The following is a 23,789-nucleotide window of genomic DNA, read 5'->3' as shown; positions in this document are numbered from 1 at the left end:
CTTTTGTGAAAATTGAGAAACGGTCAAAGAAGCCAAGATAGACATTCTTTCACATCTTAGATTAAGTTAATTTGGCCACCAATAGATCGTCCCAGTTGAGGAAAATCAGATAAATATAATGTTGGATAATAAAGATGGACAAAAGTAACTGCTGGCTCAGTTTTCCTGGAACCTTATATCTCTGAAATTACTCTCTAGCTACATATGCACACATAGCAATCACTTACATGAATATTGAATCATAGAATCATAGAGTTGGAAGAGACCTCGTGGGCCATCCAATCCAACCCCCTGCCAAGAAGTAGGAAAATTGCATTCAAAACACCCCCAACAGATGGCCATCCAGCCAAGGAAGGAGTCTCCACCACACTCCAGGGCAAAGAGTTCCACTGCTGAACAGCTCTCACAGTCAGGAAGTTCTTCCTAATGTTCAGGAGGAATCTCCTTTCTTGTAGTTTGAAGCCATTGTTCCATTGCATCCTAGTCTCCAGGGCAGCAGAAAACAAGCATTCTCCCTCCTCCCTATGACTTCCCCTCATATATTTATACATGGCTGTCATGTCTCCTCTCAACTTTCTCTTCTTCAGGCTAAACATGCCCAGCAATTTAAGCCACTCCTCGTAGGTTTTGTTCTCCAGATCCTTGACCATTTTAGTCATCCTTTTCTGGACACATTCCTGATTGTCAATATTTCTCTTCAATTGTGGTGCACAGAATTGGACACAATATTCCAGGTGTGATCTAACCAAGGCAGAATAGAGAGGTAGCATGACTTTCTTGGATCTAGACACTATACTCCTATTGATGCAGGCCAAAATCCCATTGGCTTTTTTTTTTTGCCACTGCATCACATTGTTGGCTCATGTTTAACTTGTTGTCCACAAGGACTCCAGCATCTTTTTATTTTTATTGATTTGGAATTGAAAAGAATGGAGACCAGTTGCATAAAATAAGATTAGCAATAGCAATCAAACAGAGGGGGTATTCATTTTACTAGATACTTCTAGCCACTAATCTTACAAATCTTTAGCCTGCACCAGGGATCTGCCAAAAACATGGGCTACAAGTAGCCCCAGACTTTTTCCCACTGTCATTAGACTCCAATTCCTCTCTAGGGGATAGGGAACTATCTTTAGAATCCTGCAAGTGATGTGACTACTTTGCCAAGTTCTGATTATATATGATCTGATTATATATGTGGCAATTCCACATTTTCATCTGGGCTTTCAGATGATATTATCCTGGGAACACTTGCATTGGTTCAAATCCTTTGCTTTCCTGCATCTTCTCTACTATTTGAAAGGTACTTTACCTTAATGAGACATAACACATGAAAACTACTACTCCTCTTTGCTTTCCTAGATTATTTTAGGATCACCTTTGACAAAATTAAAACTTCCAATAACTCTTGTCACGAAGTAAGACTGAAGCCAGAGAAAGGTGATCTTCCCATCCTCCAGCTACCATTTCTATTAAGATGGTTAGTGGGCAAGTTTGTGATGGGCTGGATGATTTTGTGTCATATTTTGTAAGTGTTAACTATGATGTCAAACTGAGATGGCCCATTCACCAAGCACAGAGGAAGAGCTTGTCCTCCAAAGAACAAGGTGGCCTGCACACATACTCCAGCTCAGACCACCACGGATAGCATCTGAGCTAATCCATACCTGAACGACTGCAAAGTTTGGGATATTATCCTTCAGATTTTGCATTCTCTGAGCTTTGCAATGCAATTCAATTCCATGCTCCAGAAAAGGTATTGGGCTGAATCCTCACCAGCAAAGCAATTTGTCTGTACGTCATTGCAGATGCTGTTGGAATACAAAATGTTCACTGCTTTTGAAAGCACTTCTTTTGGATGCTTGAGGGCTTTAATGTATTTTTAAAGGAAAACCCAGTGATTTTGGTTCCCCCCCCCCTTATAAGAGTACCTTCTGAACCAAATTAGGATTGAGGTAGAATGGGGGTGGGGTGAGATGGGGTGATTTGGAGGACAGTACAGATTGGTAGGTAGTTACCTAAATCCAATGTGTCATTTCACTCTTACTAAATGTATGAAAATGTGTGCTGTGTATTAATTTTAAAACATATTTATTATTACACAAATCTCTCACTGGAGCAGGAGAGGTGTAAATGGGTGGAAGGGATGTGCTCCTTTCCCCTCATCTGTCACTAAGGGCCCTTCCAGACAGTGCTCGTATCCCGGGCCCTGTTGGATTTTTACCTGAGGCATTCAAATGATGCCTCAGGTAAAAGCAAAGTAATTTGAGACAAAGCAGGAAAACCCTGCTTTGTCTTGAATTACGTTGATACTTTATTAGAACCGGGCAGGCCTGTAGCCAGGATTTTGATTCGGGGGTGGGGGGGGGCTGAGTTTGATTCGGGGGTGGGGGGGCTCAGGATCTACTCTAGCAAACATTTTGTATCATTGTCCCAATACCCCCATGCATATGGGCAGGCATGTAGCCGGGGGGGGGGGGGGGAGGCTTTGGGGGCTTCAGCCCCCCCCCCCCAAATTCTCATGGTGGTCTGCAAAAAGGCCTTACTGGTACATTATTTAGACTGTTATGTTTATTCATATCATTATCTGATCACCATGGGGGTATTGGGGTAACGATACAAAAGGTTTGCTAGAGTAGACCCTCTTTCACTCAGACTCAGCCCCCCCCCGAAACAAACTCAGCCCCCCCCCCCACCCCCAAATCAAAATCCTGGCTACGGGCCTGCATATGGAATATATTGAGCATGGTGATCAGATCATGATATGAATAAATATAACAGTTTAAATAATGTACCAGTAAGGTCTTCTTGGAGACCACCCTGAGAATGGGGGGGGGGGAGGGCTGAAGCCCCTCAAGACTTGGACCCGGGGTACATGGTTGCAGGATGGGGTGAGGGGGTGAGGAGTCAGCTCGTTTTTCCCCCCAGGGTGTGGGGACTTAAACCTGCTCTGAAGTGGGTTTAATTTGTGTCTGGAAGCGCCCTGAGACTCTCCGGGGCAAGAGGGGTGTAAAGGGTTCAGATAGTGGAGGGAGTATGTGTGAACGTCTGTCCTTGAGTATCTCACTGAAGTGGGAGAGGTGTAGAGAACAGATGATATTTATGTTCAGCTAAGGGGTGGATCTAGCTGTACACCTCCCTAGTGATGCTAGATCCTCCAAAGCCACTGCCATAGGAGTAACTGTCATCATGTCTGTAAGCCCTAACCCTCTCCTGCATTCTCCTGCTGCCCGACCTCCCGACTGCTTCCTCGCCCCCTCATCCCATCCTGCACCCACATTCCCCCATATTTTCTGTGTTATGTGTTATGTGTGCTGTGATACATTTAAAGTCCCCTTGCACGCCCATGATCACTCTATGGGTTGCAAAGGAGGAATGAGCTTGGACAAAAACACCACCCAATTAGAGTGCAAGGTTGAAGATAAGGTTGACAGCAGATAACCAAGCCTATTGGTTGCTGGGTTTTACATGTTGGGAAGAAACATAAATATGCAACTGCTGCAGGTAATCTGCCCCAAAACAATCCAATGCAATGAACACTTGGATATGGTATGACACTCCCTTTTGATGTTATTTCGGATGCAAGGAGGGGGTGCAGCATGGCTCACTATATGACTTTGTTGTCCCATCTTGAGCCATTAGGAGAGATTGTAAACAAAGAAAATTTCTTCCCCTCCTCCTCCTCCTCCTCCTCCTCCTCCGATTACCATTATTTTCAGATTATTATTATTTGAAACACAACAAGATGAGTCCACAGCAGACAAGATCACTTTGCTAGCTGTTGTATTGGATCACACGTTGGACACTTCCCAAGTATCTAGGACTGTGTGATGTATCGGCGAATAATGCGTGCAGATCCCAGTAAGGTGACCTTGAGCAGCTGGCAGATGGTAATTTTGTCAGCGCCAATTGTGTTTAAGTGCAGGCCAAGGTCTTTAGGCACTGCACCCAGTGTGCCGATCACCACTGGGACCAGGCCCGTAGCCAGGATTTTGTTTCGGGGGGGGGGGGGGAGGCTGAATTTTTTTGGGGGGGGAGTTCGGGGGGGGGTGAGTTTCGGGGGGGGGGGGCTGAGTCTGAGTGAAAGTGTCTAGCCTAGCAAACCTTTTGTATCATTACCCCAATACCCCCATGCATATGGGATATATTGAGTATGGTGATCAGATCATGATATGAATAAACATAACAGTTTAAATAATGCACCAGTAAGGCCTTTTCGCGAACCACCATGAGAATTTCGGGGGGGGGGGCTGAAGCTCCTCGAGCCCCCCCCCCCCCCCCCGCCTACATGCCTGACTGGGACCACCTTTACTGGCTTGTGTCGGAGACTTTGCAGTTCGATCTTTAAATCCTCATATCGTGTCAGCTTTTCCAGATGTTTCTCTTCAATCTTGCTGTCACCTGGTATTGCAGCATCCTCAATCCATACTTTTTAACACTATCATGAGGTCAGGAGTATTGTGCTCCAAAACTCTTGTCAGTCTAAATTCGGAAGTCCCAGAGTATTATTATTATTATTATTATTATTATTATTATTATTATTATTTTCAGATTATTATTATTATTGTATTGTCGTAGGCTTTCATGGCCGGAATCCATGGGTTGTTGTAGGTTTTTCCGGGCTATATGGCCATGTTCTGGAGGTCCAATGGCACTCACGATGGGTCTGAGCGGGGTGGAGTCCTTATGGATTTTTGGGAGTCCATAAAGCCTAGGTGGAAGGGCTTCCGATTTACATAGCTGTTGTCGTATGTCGAAGTTGATTGAGGAGTTCTTAATCAGAACATGGCCATATAGCCCGGAAAAACCTACAACAACCTATTATTATTATTATTATTATTATTATTATTATTATTACCCTGCCTTTCTGGCCAAAGGAACTCAAGGTGGCTAACAGCCACATACTTTGATCAATTTAAAACATAGAAAATACAAAAATTAAGAATTATAAGGGGCCCATGTAATGGAAACAGGAGTTAAACCATGGCAGAATGCTACACACTGAAACTGAATTATTCTGCTGGTATGGATCTAGCCTTGGACAAAAGATGACCAGAGTGGCATAATCTTTGAAAAATATAGAAAGAACTGTGTGCTTTTTCGATAACAAGGTCCTGCTGTACAGCTAACTTGGCAATTTAGAAGTTGTGCTAAATTGCTATCTAGAGAGTATTAGTCACATTTAAAAAAGACTATAAGTCTTTTTAATGTGACTAATACCCTCTAAATAGCAGTTATCTAATTTAACAGCCCAACTTTTCAGATCCCTACATAAAAGCTGAATTTGTAGTCTATTAGACAACTTCAATATATAATTATATTGTTTCATATAAGACAATAAAACTGCACATGTGGATATGTTCACTTACCACTTACCCTCTCTGCTCAGTGGCTATGGATGTTGTGAATTTCCCCATGAATAATGTTTTTCCAAGGAAAACATGGCACTGGTCACACAAATCACTATTGTTTCACATGTCATGCATAGCCAGTCATACCAGGAAAGAGTAATAATTAACAGAGGACACAGGCGCGAGCCCTTGGTGGCACAGTGAGTTAAAGCGCTGAGCTGCTGAACTCGCTGACCGAAAGGTCGTAAGTCTGAATCCAGGGAGCGGGGTGAGCTCCTGCTGTTAGCTCCAGCTCCTGTCAACCTAGCAGTTGGAAGTAGCAACCAATAGTGAAAGGACCAAGGCAGTGACATCTCCAACTCATCCCCAGCACGTCAATGACTTAAATCAAGAAATAGTTTTTTAAGATCTACAGAGATACTTGCTGGAACACCCCAGCAAGTGAGAGTCCAAAAGTGGCAGGCTCCAACCCAGGACCTCAATCAATGGCTGATACCAAATGAGAGACTCTCCCCTGGGCACACAGAAAACTGGGCGACTTAGAAGGCGCTGAACAGACTGCGCTCTGGCACCACGAGATGCAGAGCCAACCTTAAGAAATGGGACTACAAAGTGGAATCCACAACATGCGAGTGTGGAGAAGAGCAAACCACAGACCACCTGCTGCAATGCAAACTGAGCCCTGCTACATGCACAATGGAGGACCTTCTTATAGTAACACCATAGGCACTCCAAGTGGCCAGCTAATGGTCAAAGGATATTTAATCAACTACCAAGCTTGCAAACTTTGTTTTTGTTCGTTTGTTAAAAAATGCAGCACAACTGTTTGGTTTGCTCCTGACACAATAAATAAATAAGGCTAGCAGTTCAAAAACATGTAAATGTGAGTAGATCAATAGGTACCACTCCAGCGGGGAGGTAACGGGGCGCCATGCAACCATGCCGGCCACATGACCTAGGTGGTGTCTATGGACAACGCTGGCTCTTTGGCTTAGAAATGGAGATGAGCACCACCTTCTTGAGTCGGACACGACTAGACTTAATGTCAGGGGAAAACCTTTACCTTTTATAGACTGGAAAACATTTCAGACAACACATGACCATAAGGGTGGTTTTTATTTTTTTCCCCCCAAGTATGACATTCCTCATAAACAAACAGCATCATGTCAATAAGATCCAAACCCGTATGATTTCCTTTGATGTCACATGGTAAAGGAACACTTTTAAAATGTTAGTTCCTGTAATGGAAAGCAAACCCATCAAAAAAAGCTTCCCTTCAAATGCTGTTGAGAGTTATTTCTAAGCTCCATACTTCAGTTGTAAACTAGTCATGTCAAATTCTTATTTTAAATGCCATGGTGAAAATCTACTTCCCCATCTCATCCATTTAGCTAAAAACATGAGGTTTTTCTTCTTCTTCTTCATTTTTTTAAAAAACAAAAACATTATTTGCTCAAACTGTGCGGCACAATCCAAATACGGATAGAGCACAATTATATGCTTCTTTTCTGCCACCGATATTTTAGGCCTGGAACAGCTTTCTTGACTTAGGGCTGGCTCTGCAGATTTCTTCTCTCCGCTTTTCCCACTTTATATGTAAAGAGTCTTGTTTGAAGATCTGAATTTTTATACAATGCAATCCATTCAAAAATTGGAGTCATTTATCTTCCTAAATGTTGCGACTGGCCTTTGTCTTCAGTTCTTTCTAATTCAATTTTAATTTCTTTCTTGTGAAATCCAAAGCTTTGGAAACACACACCATTCAAAGATACAAACTGAGTGTTAGCAGCCTGTGTTCATATTGAGAATCGCAGTCAGGTAGATATGAATGTCATCTGGTATATTTGGTGATCATTACCAATCCTATCAAATTGTATTTGGAGTCCTTTTATTGTTGTGTTCTTCCTCTCCACTCCACTAATAGAAATTTCCCTCTTCAACCTTATAAATCGATGTTCAATGAAAGTTAGTTATAATAAGCAGCGAGAGTGCCTATTTATTGTTGTGGCATCCATCTTTTGGTATTAGAAATGCAATTAATTGTTTCCCTTTTCCAAACGAAGAATGGATTGTTTTTGCTCCAATAAGCGATGGCCCACTGATTTCCGTTTCCAAACTGTTAAAATGCTACATGCCAAATGCCTTGTTCTCATGCCCTTCTTTCCTTTTTTTTTGTTTTATCTTTCAATATTAAGATGAATAAATGGCACAGAGATATACTTAATATGAATTGCAAATAAATGCCTTTAATTTCCAAAGCCACCCAGTGTTTCTATTGCAAACTATGCTTGTGGCATGCTGCTTTTTGTCATTGTCGGGGAACATGGAGTGTCGATGGACTGCAGATCCTACTATTACTCACCATAGGTTTTATGAGCTAAAGCAGAAGGGAATTGCAGTCCAACGACATCCCCAAAACTAATTTATACGCCGTGCTACTGTTTAGAAATTAAAGAAACATTCATATTAGAAGTGAAAGAATCATTCATATTAATCTGGCTGGTGGTCTCTTATGCCGTCAATTTTGGATAGCTGTTTTTCAGCGAGATGGTCCTTTTAGGTGTCATCAGTGACCCGGAAAGTTCCTCGTCACTCAACCAAAATATAACCGAGAAACAATTTTGTTATATTATAGAACAGAAATAGTCTCTACAGCTATATTTAAAACACACATATAAATAATTCTTTCGGATGGTAAAAAAAAATCTGTCCATTTCCTTCGGAGGTTAGTTGAATTTAAGATGCTTCTTGCAAAAAGACAGATCTCCGTGTGAACATATGGAGAATGATTTTTTTTTAAAAAACGTAAAGCCAAGGAAGAAACAAAGAAGCAAATTTAGATTATTATTATTGCTTCTCATTATGGATCATTTCATCCGTTTGACTTTAGAAAATAGAGGGGATCCCATTCTTTAAGCAATAACAGAAAATGGAAAGTGCGGGGTAGAATGGACTCATAATTTGTTTGTACAGAGTTGGATACGAACTCTGTAAGTTTCTTCACTGTTATTGAACCAATCGGATGTGTCAGGTAGTTGTGATTACAATGGTGATAAAGCAGAATAGGGATTACGTGGCCCTCCAAATTCTTGGAATTTGGAGCAATATTAGGATGGCCAAACAATTCCCATCCAAGCATTGAACGGTGACTAAATTGGTTCAGCCCATCCTCCATAGTTTCCAGTGGTAAAGCCAGGATCTTTAACATCAAAATAGGCAAAAGTAGGAATTAATAATTAAGCAATAACGTTCGTTCTATTTTGAGTTGCCATCTAGCTGTATTTCTGTAGATCCATTTCAAAATATCCACACACACACACCAAAAAAAGAAAACGATTTCCAAGATATTTGTGATGTTAGAGCTGTGTCATCTGGTTTAGACTTTAGTACTCAGATTAGCACAATGTTTGAATAAGGAATCTGGACGTTATGTGGCTCTAAATATTGCATTTCCAAACTTGTTGATAGTTATCAGAATCTATACAGAATTTGAGATTGTGGGGCTTCGGATCTTGTATTCTTGCACTTTTGATACATCAGAAAACTACAGGGATCTTTAACCTTGCATTTCTCAAATTTTGATAGTTATCTGGCATCAATAAGGAAATTGTAGGACTTGAAATATTGCGTTTACAGGATTTTTCCATAAGAAAGCTGGTATTAATTTCTTTGAATCTGGACATCATATAGTCACATTGCTTAAGAGGCCATCCATTGCAGTAAACAAATAATGATTTGTAGAAGCCATAAATGCTTTCTATTCAGAAAAAAAATGCTTTCTGTTCAGCATTTCAAATGCAGAGATTTGGCCTTACATGCCAGTCATTAGAAGCAAATGATATTTCATTCAAGTTATCTGAAACTTGAGCCATTTCACAATCTTCAAAACTACATGCTGGATGAATTTTGGTGTGCAGTCTTTTATTCGTCGTTGGTTTAAAGAATGATTAGTTTAATTTACATTTGGTTTTGGTCCCAGTCTTAGAACTAGAATTCAGTTTGCACATGTCCAAAATGTACAGTCCTTCAGCAATCTTAAAATAGTGCCACTCAGAATATAGATCTCATCTAGTATTACAGTTACTCTTACTCTCCATGTTGAAATGATCAGGTAGGCAGCTTTGGAGGAAAAATTATGTTTTCACCCCTCCGCAAGTGTTTTTGTCTTTGAAGATTGTCTTTCAATGAAGATGTGTGTAAATTTGTTTCATTTGGTCCATGTAGTCAGAAATTAGGCTCGATTTTCACTGTCTCTGTTATTCTGTTTCTCCCATTTCTGAATCAGCATCTGTAAAATACCCATCTGCAAGTTCTTCTTTACATGATAAAGTCGGAAAAAATGATTTCTTCTCTCTGCATATAAGCTGAAGCGACGTGCCACTCTCCGGATGCTGATAAATAAATGTTTGATCTTCACGGATGATGTTTAGCTTGGTGATGGTAAAGAAGAGATGATTATTTCAGGAAGTAGACTGACATGTGATGGATCAGTGAGTGGATGTCTCTGAAGGAGAATGGGTGCAAGTGCTATCTCTTTGGTTGGAAAGCGTCCCAGTTTGACCCACCTTTTCCCAGACAAGATACTTTTACCGGGAATGCTGCAGGGCAAAGGCACACTTCTTGTAGGCGGCGTAAAGCAGAAGAATGGCACGCAGCATTTGGCGGCACATGGCCATGGCCATGCGTACTTGTGGTTCCCGGAGACCATGAGGCCTACGCTGCTGGGGGCTGATGACTTGGCAAAAGGCGGAGCGCTCGGACACCCTCAGTGAGCCAGTCCAGTGGGGAGGCTGTGCTGTCACAAGGTGGCCAAAGACAGAGTCGAGCCCTGTCAGCCTCACAGCCTGGGGTTTGTGAAGAGCCCCACTGCACCCCTTGGTTTCCGCCGCTACTCCAAGGGCTGGCAGTGCCCTCCCTCCGGACTTTGCACTGGGCTCCAGCACCAGGTTGAGCCCCTGGAAACAAAGCTGCTCCTCCAGGTCAGTAGTAGTTGCGGGGCTGGGCCCTCCTCGGAAAGGGTGTTTAGTGCTGGAGGGTCTGGGCACAGCACCCCGCAGCCATTGCAGGGACTCATCCAGTGGTGACCAGGGTGCCCAAAGTTGGTACCCATTGGCCATGGTCAGCACTGCCCCACCACTTCCACCCTGCTCTCCCCAGGCTCGTGTTACATCTTTGCTGTGCCTGGCGCCCTCGGCAACCCATTATGAGCTTGCGTTCGCTGTGGAACACACGGAGTGAGCCAGTGTTCCAAAAGCTCCTCCTCCTTTTAGCACAGAATGGGCTCTCAGAAAAGAACAGAGTGGCTTCCCTCACCACCTGGTTTTGAATGCAAATGTTGCTTCCTTCGAATGGAAGGACTCCTTTCATATAGGGAAGGAGTAACATAGGAATTTCATTGGAATTGTATGTAATATAGGAATTTATGTAACATAGGAATTTATGTAACACTAACTGTCCACTGCCACTCATTGCTGTGGCTCAGTCTGGTGATCTGGAAAATAAAGTAATGAGAAAGTGTTGGTTTCTAATATATGTAATGTCTTGATGCTTGTGGGTAAACAGTATTTCTTACTGTTTCTTTCTCAGTGTTGATGCGAAGATTGTCTGGTTTGCCTACTCTGGAACATGCAACATAGATCTATGATACTATATCTCCCTGTGTGTGAATCATATCTATTAGGCCTGGGTAACAACGGAAAAATTTGTTTCTAAAATCGATTCGTTTTTTGGGGTTTTTTGCATTTCGATATTTAAAAGAATTCCGATTTTTTTTTAAAAAAAGTTCGATATTTACGAAATTTCGTAAATGGTAAAATAATTACATAACAATAACGAAACAATAACGAATCGATTCGTTAATGGCGGACGCGACCGCGCAATACTCTAAAAAACCTCCAAATGGGACAGGGGGAACTTCTGAAGCTTCCCTCTCCCTCTGTTGTTGACTGTTGGTGTGATATTATAATTTTTTTTCACTAATTAAACAAAAAACAACTACAAAACTTGCCCCAGACATGCGGAAATAATAACGAAACGACCTCAAACCAATAACGAAACGAATACATAACGAAATACGAAGCATTTACGAAACGAAGTGAAAAATTCGTTTCGTTTTTAAGCTTCTCCAGAATGGTTCGTTATCGCTTCATTAAAAAAAACGAATTTTTAACAAATTACGAATTAACGAAACGAAACCGCCCAGCCCTAATATCTATCTATCTATCTATCTATCTATCTATCTATCTATCTATATCTATGGCTGGATGGCTCTTTGTCAGGAGGGCTTTGATTACATTTTCTTGCCCTGGGGAAGGGAGTTGGACTGGATGGCCTTAAGTATTTTCTGTTGGTCATGGGGGTTCTGTGTGGGAAGTTTGCCCATTTCTGTCATTGGTGGGGTTCAGAATGCTTTTTGATTGTAGGTGAACTATAAATCCCAGTAACTACAACTCCAAAATGTCAAAGTCTATTTCCCCCAAACTCCACCTGTGTACATATTTGGCCATATGGAATATTTGTGCCAAGTTTGGTCTAGATCCTGGTGACCCCCCCCCCCCGGGTCTTGACTTTCCAGGTTTGAGTCCACAGTGCTCTCTGGATTTTAGGTGAACTACAACTCCCAAACTCAAGGTCAATGTCCACCAAACCCTTCTAGTGTTTTCTGTTGGTCATAGGAGTCCTGTGTGCCACGTTTGGTCCAATTCCGTCATCAATGGAGTTCAGAATGCAATTTAATCGTAGGTGAACTATAAATCCCAGCAACTACAACTCCCAAATGACAAAATCAATTTTTTGAGTGATGGTCACACCTTAGGTTAGTAGGTGTCTTGTGGCCAAATTTGGTGTCAATTTGTCAGGCGGTTTGTGAGTTCTGTTAATCCCACAAATGAACATTACATTTTTATTTATATAGATAGGAATTTATGTAACACTAGCTGTCCCCTGCCACTCATTGCTGTGGCCGTGTGTTGATCTGGAAAATAAAGTAGTGAGAAAGTGTTGGTTTCTAATATATGTAATTTCTTTATGCTTGTGGGTAAACAGCATTTCTTGCTGTTTCTTTGTCACTGTTGATGTGGTTTGCCTACTCTGGAACATGCAACATATAATTGTCCTTTAGAGGTCCTGTTCAAATCTATGATACTATACAGGGTTAGTCAAAATGCATAGGCCAATAAGCCATTCAATTGAATGGCTTATTGGCCTATGCATTTTGACTAACTCTGTATATATCTCTCTGTGTGTGTATCATATATATCTATCTATATCTATGGCTGGATGGCTCTTTGTCAGGAGTGCTTTGATTACATTTTCTTGCCCTGGTGAAGGGAGTTGGACCGGATGGCCTTAAGTATGGGGGTTCTGTGTGGGAAGTTTGCCCATTTCTGTCGTTGGTGGGGTTCAGAATGCTTTTTGATTGTAGGTGAACAATCCCAGTAACTACAACTCCCAAATGTCAAGGTCTATTTTGCCCAAACTCCATCTGTGATCATAATTGGGCATATCGAATATTCGTGCCAAGACCCATCATTGTTTGAGTCCACAGTGCTCTCTGAATGTAGGTGAACTACAACTAACAAACTCAAGGTCACAGAACCCCCATGACCAACAGAAAATACTGTGTTTTCCGGTGGTCTTTGGTGACCCTTCTGACACTCCCCTGGTGACCCCCCCCCCCGGGTCTTGACTTTCCAGGTTCAGAAATGCTGCCTTAAGGCCATCCAGTCCAACTCCCTTCACCAGGGCAAGAAAACATAATCAAAGCCCTCCTGACAAAGGGCCATCCAGCCATTCACACACACACATATATGTATATGACAGATGCAGTATCAAAGATTTGAAAAGGACCCCTAAAGAAGGACAACGATATGTTGCCTGTTCCAGAGTAGGCAAACCAGACAATCTCCACATCAACACTGACAAAGAAACAAGAAGAAATACTGTTTACCCACAAGCATAAAAACATTGCATATATTAGAAGCTAACACTTTCTCATTACTTTATTTTCCAGCTCACCAGACTGGGCCACAGCAACGCGTGGCAGGGGACAGCTAGTTTTTTTTTTTATAAAAAGCAGACCTCAATTTTACCATTTTATATAAGGAGTACCATTCTACTATGCCGTTGTATATAATGGGACTTGAGCAGCCACTGATTTTGGTATCTCCCGAGGAACAGACGACCCGGACCCAACTCCAGCAGAAACCAAAGGCCTAATGCATCATAAAAATTAAGGGAATCATTACACCTGGAATATTGTGTCCAATTCTGGGCACCACAATTGAAGGGAGATGTTGACAAGCTGGAATGTGTCCAGAGGAGGGCGACTAAAATGATCAAGGGTCTGGAGAACAAGCCCTATGAGGAGCAGCTTAAAGAGCTGGGGATGTTTAGCCTGAAGAAGAGAAGGTTAAGAGGAGACATGATAGCCATGTATAAATATGTGAGAGGAATTCACAGGGAGGAGAGAGCAAGCTTGTTTTCTGCTGCCCTGGAGACTAGGACACGGAGCAATGGCTTCAAACTACAAGAAAGGAGATTCCATCTGAACATTAGGAAGAACTTCCTGACTGTGAGAGCTGTTCAGCAGTGGAACCCTCTGCCTCAGAGTGTGGTGGAGGCTCCCTCTTTGGAAGCTTTTAAACAGAGGCTGGATGGCCATCTGTCAGGGGTGCTTTGAATACAGTATTCCTGCTTCTTGGCAGTGAGTTGGACTGGATGGCCCATGAGGTCTCTTCCAACTCTATGATTCTAGGCTGGATGGCCATCTGTCAGGGGTGCTTTGAATGCTATTTTCCTGCTTCTAGGGTGGTTGGATGGTCCATGAGGTCTCTTCCAACTCTATGATTCTAGGCTGGATGGCCATCTGTCAGGGGTGCTTTGAATGCTATTTTCCTGCTTCTAGGTTGGTTGGATGGTCCATGAGGTCTCTTCCAACTCTATGATTCTATGATTCTATCTTACTTGCATGAATTGTAGCATTATGGCTGGGCAGCCTATTATGTTCTTGAATCTGATATTAAATATGGGTAAGGCTTTTCAGACCAAGGCTTTTGAGGCCCAGTTTAAAGGTTGGATGAGGCAGGTTCATCTCAGAGAAAGCTCTTTGGTCTTGGGACTTTAATATCTGATATAGAAATGTCACTCTTTTGCCAATCCATTATGGCCACCCGCAAACTTCACCCTTCAATGACAAAGCAAAACAATACCATCTGAGGGTCTAGCTACAGGCTCAAACGTCCTTTAAAACTGCAGGGTGAAAGGCAAAGTTTTCAAACTGTATTAAAGCCCAAAGAAGCAAAGAAATCATCAGAGACATTGTGTGCCAAGATCAGAGCACTTATGAGTTGAATATGATTTTTTTTCATCTGCATAGAAAGTCCAAGGAGACTTCTTCATCTACAGACTTCTCTATGGATATAGGAATCTAAAGACCTATATGGTGCAAGTTGGCAGGTTTATCTCCGGTATTTATACGTGTATTATTCAAGGAAAAATCATATTCACACATGTATTTTAAGACGATGAAAAATATTTGAGATTACAGGGGGGGAAAATAAGTAAGAAATTTGAATAATACATTGCCATTTGCTTCTGGCATTAACAGAGGGTAAAGACAATGGAGCCCCCGGTAAGGCAGTGGGTTAAAGCATTAAGCTGCTGAACTTGTTGGTTGTAGGTTCAAATTCGGGGAGCGGCATAAGCTCCCACTGTCAGCCCCAGCTTCTGCCAACCTAGCAGTTTGAAAACATGCAAATGTGAGTAGATCAATAGGTACTGCTCCAGTGGGAAGGTAACGGTGCTCCATGCAGTCATGCTGGCCACATGACCTTGGAGGTGTCTATGGACACCACCAGCTCTTTGGCTTAGAAATGGAGATGAGCACCAACCCCCAGAGTCGGACACGACTGGACTTAATGTCAGGGGGAAACCTTTACCTTTAAAGACAATGGAAAGGCCAGATTGGTGTAGTAGTTTATCCACTGGACTAAGACTCTGTCAAGTAGGTATTGATTCCCCACTAAGTTGTGGTGACCTTAGATGAGTCACACTTTCTCAGCTTCAGAGGAGGACAATAACAACCCCTCTGTGAACACATCTTGCCAGGAAAATTCTGTGATAGGGTCAGTATGTGACAAAAATGACTAACAACCTTGTCATACGGTCACTGGAGTTGCCCCATGTCGTCTCTCATTGTCAGGGGGTGTGAGGAACCCAGTGCCCCATGCCTCATATTGCCCTGCTGCAGATTTGCTTGATCCCATGGGAGGAAGCATCAACCACGTGGCTTCCCCCCATGGCTTTCTATGGCAACACGGGAAGCCTCCAAATTCCTTTTCCTATTGTCACTTCAGTTGTCTTCTAAAGGACAGGAGGGAGGTGGCCGACCTGATGTCCTTAGGGAGGGAGTTCCATAGACGGGGGGCCACTGCTAAGAAGGCCCTGTCTCTCGTCCCCACCAACCACATTTGCGAGAGTGGTGGGATCGGGAGCAGAGCCTCTCCTGATGATCTTAAGCTTCATGATGGTTCATAGCAGGAAATACGTTTGGACAAGTAATAGATACATCAAATGGATAAATCAAAATATAATCCCCAGCATTACCCACCAGATGCATTTTGTATTGCCAATTATATTCCCTTTAATTAAAATGTAAGCGGAATATGTGCTATGCTCTGGAAATTGGAACAATTTTAGCTTAGACAAATGGCAATGTGCAGTAATTACAGTGCCGTTTTTTTATTTTAGAGTTGTACTTAATACCGTTGATATATTTTTAAGTCAATGAGGCAATAACAATGTTGTTGTTTTTTAAATACTTGTATTGAGGTCCTATGTTCTGTAAAAACAATTTGGGCTAATGTTTGTAAAGACATTCCCTGTACATTTCTTGTCTTAGAAGACAGAACAGTTAATAAACTAGACAATAACCCTTATTCCAGCGAGAACAGATTGCAGGAACACCTGGCTCGACATAAATAGAATTAAAATCATTGCCACTCAATGAAAAAAAAAACTATATAATGACACAAGGCATATATTTCCCTCCCAAATATTTAATTCTATCCAGATACAATTAGGTATGGTGTAATGATATGAGAATTTGGCGATGACTTGGGATTTAGATTTGAATCCCTGATCAATCATGGAAACTCATTGGCTGGCTATTGGCTAGTCACACTCTCAGGCTCAGAGGAAGGTAAAGTCAAACACCTTCTGGACAATTTTTTTCCACAAAAACTCTGTGATAGGTTTATTAGGGACACCTTAAGTTGGAAATGACTTGAAGACTCAGAACAACATTAAATTCAATGCCACCCAGTACGTAATCTATTATTCTATATGTACTTACTTAGGCAATCCCTCGTTGTCCGAGTAGGATTGTCCTCCAAGATCGGTGTATTGGCGGTGGGTCCGTAGGTGACTGTGGAGCCCTGTTCTTGATTTGCGTGTTCTCCTGCAGTTTTTTTTATTTTGTCGTGTCAGGAGCGACTTGAGAAATCGCAAGTTGCTTCTGGTGTAAGAGAATTGGCCATCTGCAAGGACGTTGCTCAGGGAACGATGGGATGATTTTGATGTTTTTCTCATCCTTGTGGAAGGTTTCTCTCATGTCCCCGCATGAGGAGCTGGAGTTGATAGAGGGAGCTCATCCGCCTCTTCCCGGATTCGAACCTGCAACTTGTCGGTCTTCAGTCCTGCCAGCACAGGAGTTTAACCCACTGCACCACCAGGGGCTCCATTTCTCCTGCAGTGAGGGCATCGGTGAAAGGTGGTCCCGGTTGGGGTTGTCTTGATGCAGCTTTCTCTTGGCAGATTTCTCTCTTTCGCCCTCCATTTGTGCCTCTTCAAATTCTACAGCACTGCTGGTCACAGCTGACCTCCAGCTGGAGCACTCACAGGCCAGGGCTTCCCAGTTCTCAGTGTTTGTGCCAGAGTTTTTAAGGTTGGCTTTGAGTCCATCTTTAAATCTCTTTTCCTGCCCAGCAACATTCCATTTTCCATTCTTGAGCTTGGAGTAGAGCAACTGCTTTGGGAGACGGTGGTTGGCATCCAGACAATGTGGTCAGTCCAGCGGAGTTGATGGTGGAGGATCATCGCTTCAATGCTGGTGGTCTTTGCTTCTTCCAGCATGCTGACATTTGTCCGCCTGTCTTCCCAAGAGATTTGCAGGATTTTTCAGAGGCAACGCTGATGGAATCTTTCTAGTGGTTGCACATGATATCTGTAGATAGACCACGTCTCACAGGCATATAACAGGGTTGGGTGGAGAATAGCTTTATAAACAAGCACCTTGGTATCCCTTGCTACACACTTGCCATTTTCTTTCTTTCTGGAACATACTCCTTCACATCACCTCAATCATAGTAAGCAGTGCTGATTTTTTTTTCCGTGTCAGGAGCGACTTGAATATCTGCAAGTTGCTTCTAGTGTGAGAGAATTGGCCATCTGCAAGGATGTTGCCCAGGGGACACATGGTCAGAAAGCACATGTCTTCGCTTCTGGTTTCTGTTGATTCCATCACCTCACCATCACCTCTTGCTCTTCATCTGACATCATTCTGTTCTGTTCTTTGTCACACCAGGGAAGATTTTCAGTGGGAAAATCAAGGCAAGAAAGGGTGATCACATGAGTGGATTTCTTGGGACTGACATAAGGGATTATGCTCCATAAAGCAAAGGAGAAGATAATATCTCCATTCCCAAGTCTATATAAGCTGGGTGGACTGGTGATTTAGAACCTCATCACATGAAGTCACCCAATGCGGGCAACAGCGGAGGAATTTGTCAGGAAGCATTGCAAATCTGGTGGGCAGCAGGGGACTCCATCACCCTGTGTTCTGCATCACCTGCAGTGCCATTTCCTCCATCCTATGGGGAAAAGTGTTGTTGCCCGGCTTCCCCCTGTGCTCTCCCTGTTGCAGGCAATGAGAACAGGGGAAGCATCCTGTGTTCTCATTGCTCAGTTGTACGACACTTTCACAACAGTTTAGGGAAGAAGCCATGCCAGGAGTAGCCCTACGTCGTTTGGTGGGAACTGGTGGACTCTGTCGCTGAAGTGTGTTGAAAGTGTCATACGATGGGTAAAATTGCCTGTGTGATGAAGTCCTCAGTCTTTGTTCAGCACAGATGATGAAACAGTATCCTCCATCACCCCCAAGGCATCAGGACTGTTTAGGAAGTGCAAGAAGATTGTATAATGCAATGCAATCTTCTATTTTCTAGTAGAAGAAACAACAAGATAATCTCAAGGAAAAGCCAGGAGGTCCCTAATATTGTGCCCTATCCCAAATCACCTATCATTTATTTATTTATTTATTTATTTACATCATTTTACCCCACTCTTCTCACTCCTGCAGGGGGACTCAGAGCAGCTCACAATGGCAGCGATTTGATGCCGCAATACTTACAATTATAAAAGCAAAATAAAATCATATCATCTAAAGTAGTTACTTCACTACCTAATGGTACTATGGTAAAATAGTTCTCAGGGAACTCTGCTTATGAGTTCTTGCATCCCAACTAGCAATGCCAACCTGCCATCAGTTCAAACACCAATGGTTAAGTAATGAAAGTGGCATCTATGCATATGTGAAATGTGTTACAGTAAGTTGTAGCAGGACCAGTGTGTGTATGTGTTGAACTAAACCTTATGATGGTAATTGCGTGTGGATGGATGACATTCCTCCCTCCCGCAGAACCAGATATGACACAGACACATAGATGGAGTAAAAATGGCCGCAACTTAATTTATTAATTACAGGAACACAGGGGTTGGCTGCTAGGCATGGGTTCTGGATCAAGATCGATCAGCCTGCTGCTGACCGATACTTGATGAGTCCATCAGGGGGCCCACCGGCACAATACCGGGCCACATGACACGGCACCCCTGGAAACCGCCGGATGCTCCCTCCCCGCCAATAGGGGAGGGGCAGAACCAGATCCAGGGCCCATGCCACATGCCAACCGGAGTTGTGACGAACAGATAATGAACAACAACTGCAGCAATGAACAAAAACATGAACATGCCGGGTGGGTAGGAGGACAACTCGAAGCAGACCTGGTACCTGCTAGGCCCAGCGCAGCCTATTTAAGGCTGCTGGGCATGGGGTGCAACCAGCCCCTGGCCAATGCCAGGTGCTGGGTGGGGATGGCCGCTCGTTGGCCAGCTGATCCAGTGGCGGGAAAATTCCCGCCACGTAGGGGCTTCTGTGAAAGAGAAGCCCCTGCTAACAACATGGCCAGAGGGAAGGGCATCCCCCCCCCCCACCGCAACAGGCCTTGCCCGGTAAGTGGGGCAATGAATTTATTATGTGCAGCTGGTAATGTAGGTCAACCAGCAATTTTGGATCACACCCAATAGGGTATAACTGTATGGGTTTTTAGAATACAGTTCTGGAGAGCTTTTTCTCTGAAGGAGGCTATGGTGGAATAGCTGTTTTCTCAAGGTTTATGTTTTGCTTTCTCATTTGACTTTAAGAAGCCCCGGAGGTGCAGTTGCTTAAACCCTTGTGCAGGCAGGACTGAAGACTGACAGGTTGCAAGTTCGAATCTGGGGAGAGCGTGGATGAACTCCCTCTATCAACTCCAGCTCCTCATGCGGGGACATAAGAGGAGCCTCCCATAAGGATGGTAAAACATCAAAACATCCAGGCATCCCCTGAGCAACATCCTTGCAGACGGCCAATTGTTTGATCTGAAATAGGAGAAAAACAAGTTCTGTTAAGTAAAGATTGACACCAACAAGAGTTTCATTTCCATGTAGACAATACTCTTGTTTTTTTTTAAAAAAGATAAAGAAACAGTGCTCCATCTGGTTCTGTAAATTTGATATTAATAGGTCCATAGTGCTGTTTTTTTTTTTTTGGATATAAATATCAGCTGATGTCTTTCTGCTCCTTTTCTAACTATGTTTTCCATTTTATAAATGACAATTGTAGCACCTTAGTGACTAATATTACCTGAAAGGCATAAGCTTTTGTCAAATGCTGAAAGGATGGAACCCCAGATGGCAAGCCAGTGCTACAAAGAGCAAGTGTTTTCTTTTTACAATAACCCGAACGCACTCATTAAGATGGTATGTTTATCAATAATGAGCATTCCCGCTGTTCCCTCAAGTTTTGTAGATGATATACTTTTGACACTTGAATGCTCTGGTGGTGAATTGTTATGCCAACAGGTGGGAAATAAAGATAGAATGTTAATTGCTGTGTTTTGATTGTAATGCATCTGGAAGGGTAGCTGAATCCTGCATGTCATACTAGGAAGATTACAAAAAGCTTTTTTCCCCATTTTTGTTGTATTTCTTAGAATCCTACCAACATTATGAACATATTGTGAGTTTTTTGCACATATTTTGGCATATATTTTCCTTAATTGATGTGTTTTTAGAAAGCTCTCTTAATACCTACATTTTTACACATTTTCCCAAACATATTTAGTTTTATGTTTATTTTTAGTAAACCTACATTTGAAAAAATATTACTTGAACAAAGGAAAAGAATCTGACATTTATGGCTTTCCTCCAGGTGACAGATAACTGAATGACACTTACAGCCTTCCTTGAATAGTCTCGAATGTACAAATGCAATTAAAATCTCAGTTTGTGTGAGATTTCCATATTGCCATAGCAGATGCTGCAAGAAGCAGAATAGCAGCTCCTCTATTGTGGGAGTTGCAGTAAAGGGTAGCTGGAGGAAAGCCACAAGGGCAGCCCATGTGGACATCATATGCTCACCAGTGCCATTTCTTAGCCCCTAGCAGGGGCGGCTCATCCATTACGCGAAGTAAGCGGTCGCAGAACACTTTTTTTTGCCAGGCGCCTCTGTAAATGCCCCTCGATCACCACTTGAGGACCGCCCCCTCAGCTCACAACAGCCCTAGCAGTCCAGGGGGAGCCTTGGCTTTCTTGCCTGGCTGCCGGGTGATCCTCTTCCCAAAGGGGCTGGGCCCTTGAGCCTCGCCTAGTCCCTCTCGTTCCTGTTCCACCCGGCTACCGGGTGCACGAACAGAGCCGGCACTCAATCGTTCTCCACGTTCTATCCCTTCCCCATGACTGGCTCCCTTTCCCGATCCCCCAGCTCTCCACCCGCCTCCTCTCCTCTCCCCAATCCGCAGGTGGGCCAAGGGGCAGAGACACTACACCTGGCCCGCTTCGGATCCGGAGGTGTGCCTGAAGACCCCAGTGTGTGCACCAAAAGTCACCTCTTCTCCTGACTTTCTCTTCAGCCATTGGGACCAAGAGAGAGAGAGAGAGAGAGAGAGAGAGAGAGCCCCTCCAGCTGGAGGCATCTCCCAGCTCCGCTCCCTCCTTTGTTTTTGCACCTACCTTCAGGAAAGGTGGACATCTCCACCTCTCTCTCTCTCTCTCTCTCTCTTGGTCCCAATGGCTGAGGAGAAAGTCAGGAGAAGAGGTGACTTTTGGTGCACACACCGGGGTCTTCAGGCATGCCTCTGGACCCAAAGCGGGCTAGGCAAGGGAGCAAGTGTGGCAATTGTAGTTATTGGGATGTATAGTTTACCTACAATCAAAGAGCATTCTGAACTCCACCAATCATGGAATTGAACCAAATATGGCACACAGAACTCCCACGACAAACAGAAAATATATATCAATGATTGATTGGGGGGGGGGGCACCAAAATACTGTTTGCTTACCATTGAAAATTGCCTAGGGCCGCCTCTGGCCCCTAGAGTGTAGTTTTGCCATGCTTTTGGCCTCTTTCTGGCTTTTTTTTCCTAATAGCGTGAACCAGAATTTGACTTCCAGGCAGAGGTGGCCCTAGGTAATTTTCAATGGTAAGCAAACAGTATTTTGGTGCCCCCTCTCAACCAATCATTGATATATATTTTCTGTTCGTTGTGGGAGTTCTGTGTGCCATATTTGGTTCAATTCCATCATTGGTGGAGTTCAGAATGCTCTTTGATTGTAGGTGAACTATACATCCCAGTAACTACAACTTGCATATGTCAAGGTCTATTTCCCCCCAAGAGCGCCTCAAGAGCGTCCCTGGGCAAAATCAACTATACTGCAAAAGCTTACTTTGCGTAATTGATTGAGCCACCCCTGCTTCCAGGTTTCTTCCCTGAGAGGATGCTTGGAAGCAAAAATTCCATAGGGTTGTTCTGTGTTTTCCGGGCTGTATGGCCATGTTCCAGAAGCATTCTCTCCTGATGTTTCACCTGCATCTATGGCAGACATCCTCTGAGGTTGTGAGGTCTGTTGGAAACCAGGAAAATGGGGTTTATATATCTGTGGACACAGCATATTATTTGAGATCACATATTATTTGAGATCACATATTATTTGAGAAGGACCACTCTAATAATTACCATGTCAGACTACACAGAGAAGCCATTGAAATCCACAAGCATGTGGACAATTTCAACAGAAAGGAAGAAACCATTTTTACATGTACAGTGGACTTGTAATATAGTTAAAGAATTTTGGAAAAAAGTAGTGAAACAAACAAACATTATGATTAACCAAAAGGTCAAGAAAAACCCGGAAATGTGCCTATTAGGACTATTTAGAATGTGTACCAGTGCAGGAGATGCCTCAAGACTAATAAGAGCCAAAACTTGGAAAGGAGGAAAAGGGTTATTTATTAAAGATTGGAGATATAAATTAGTAGATTATATCCAAATGGCCAAGCTGACAAATAGCAGCAGAGGAGGAAATAATGAAGAATTTGCAAACAAATGGAGGCTGGCACTTGGGTATTTGGAAAAGAAGACAAAGGTAAACCTGAAGATTGCCATAAAGGGGATTCAGTGAAAGAAGGGTAGTTGCTTCTTTCACTACCATATGGGTAGTTGCTGGTTAGTTGTGTGATCCTTTTTTGAGGGGCTTCGGAGGTCATGGGGTGGGGTTCATGGGTGGGGGGGGGGGGGAATAGAAATGTTAAGGTATACTTAATTGTATAGCCAAGTCTGATTGTTCATATGTTTAACGAGCACTGGATGTACACTCTTTTGTAAATATTTTGCATTTTTTTCTTTTCCCATTTTTTCTTTTCCCATTTGTTTTGTTTTCTATATACACTATACAACAATTTCAGGTATGTAATATGGGGATGACAGAGGTGGAATATACACATTAATCATTATAAGATCATTATTCCTGTAACTGAACCTTACAACCAGAACTTGTGGTAGATCGTCTCCCTCATATAATTTGGTTCCTTTCCAGTTTAGTTCTGTTTCAACAGGATCCCTAGATCCCCAGAGGCTCTTCCTTTATTTTTTGATTTTTGGGCATTACTATACCAAATATCATAGCCCGGCAGCTGTAGCTGATCCCCCCCCCCCCCCCATGATTCTTGCAAAGCTATTAAATCAAAACTATTAAGAAAATTAACCATTTCAACATTGGATTTTACCCCTGCCCCTGCCACATTCCATGTCAGGATCTTAATACATTTTATGCCATCTCTAAGTT

At 42.9% G+C, this 23,789-nt stretch overlaps 1 protein-coding gene across 1 annotated transcript; it reads right to left on the bottom strand.

Moving 5' to 3' along the window:
• Positions 1-9,937: 9,937 nt before the first annotated feature.
• FANCD2OS (FANCD2 opposite strand) lies at positions 9,938-10,468 on the bottom strand. The gene has a single exon (XM_060783418.2). The coding sequence runs from the start codon at positions 10,466-10,468 to the stop codon at positions 9,938-9,940; it is 531 nt and encodes a 176-aa protein (XP_060639401.1).
• Between the last annotated feature and the right edge of the window lie 13,321 nt (positions 10,469-23,789).

This window comes from Anolis sagrei, chromosome 6 (assembly GCF_037176765.1).
Source record: "Anolis sagrei isolate rAnoSag1 chromosome 6, rAnoSag1.mat, whole genome shotgun sequence".
Classification (NCBI taxonomy): domain Eukaryota; kingdom Metazoa; phylum Chordata; class Lepidosauria; order Squamata; family Dactyloidae; genus Anolis; species Anolis sagrei.
Note: the sequence above shows the minus strand (reverse complement) of the source record. Positions and strands in the feature narration are given on the sequence as shown.

What these genes read in the sequence shown, in the direction of transcription:
- FANCD2OS (XM_060783418.2), bottom strand. Translation starts at nt 10,468, where the DNA reads ATGGCCAATGGGTACCAACTTTGGGCACCCTGGTCACCACTGGATGAG.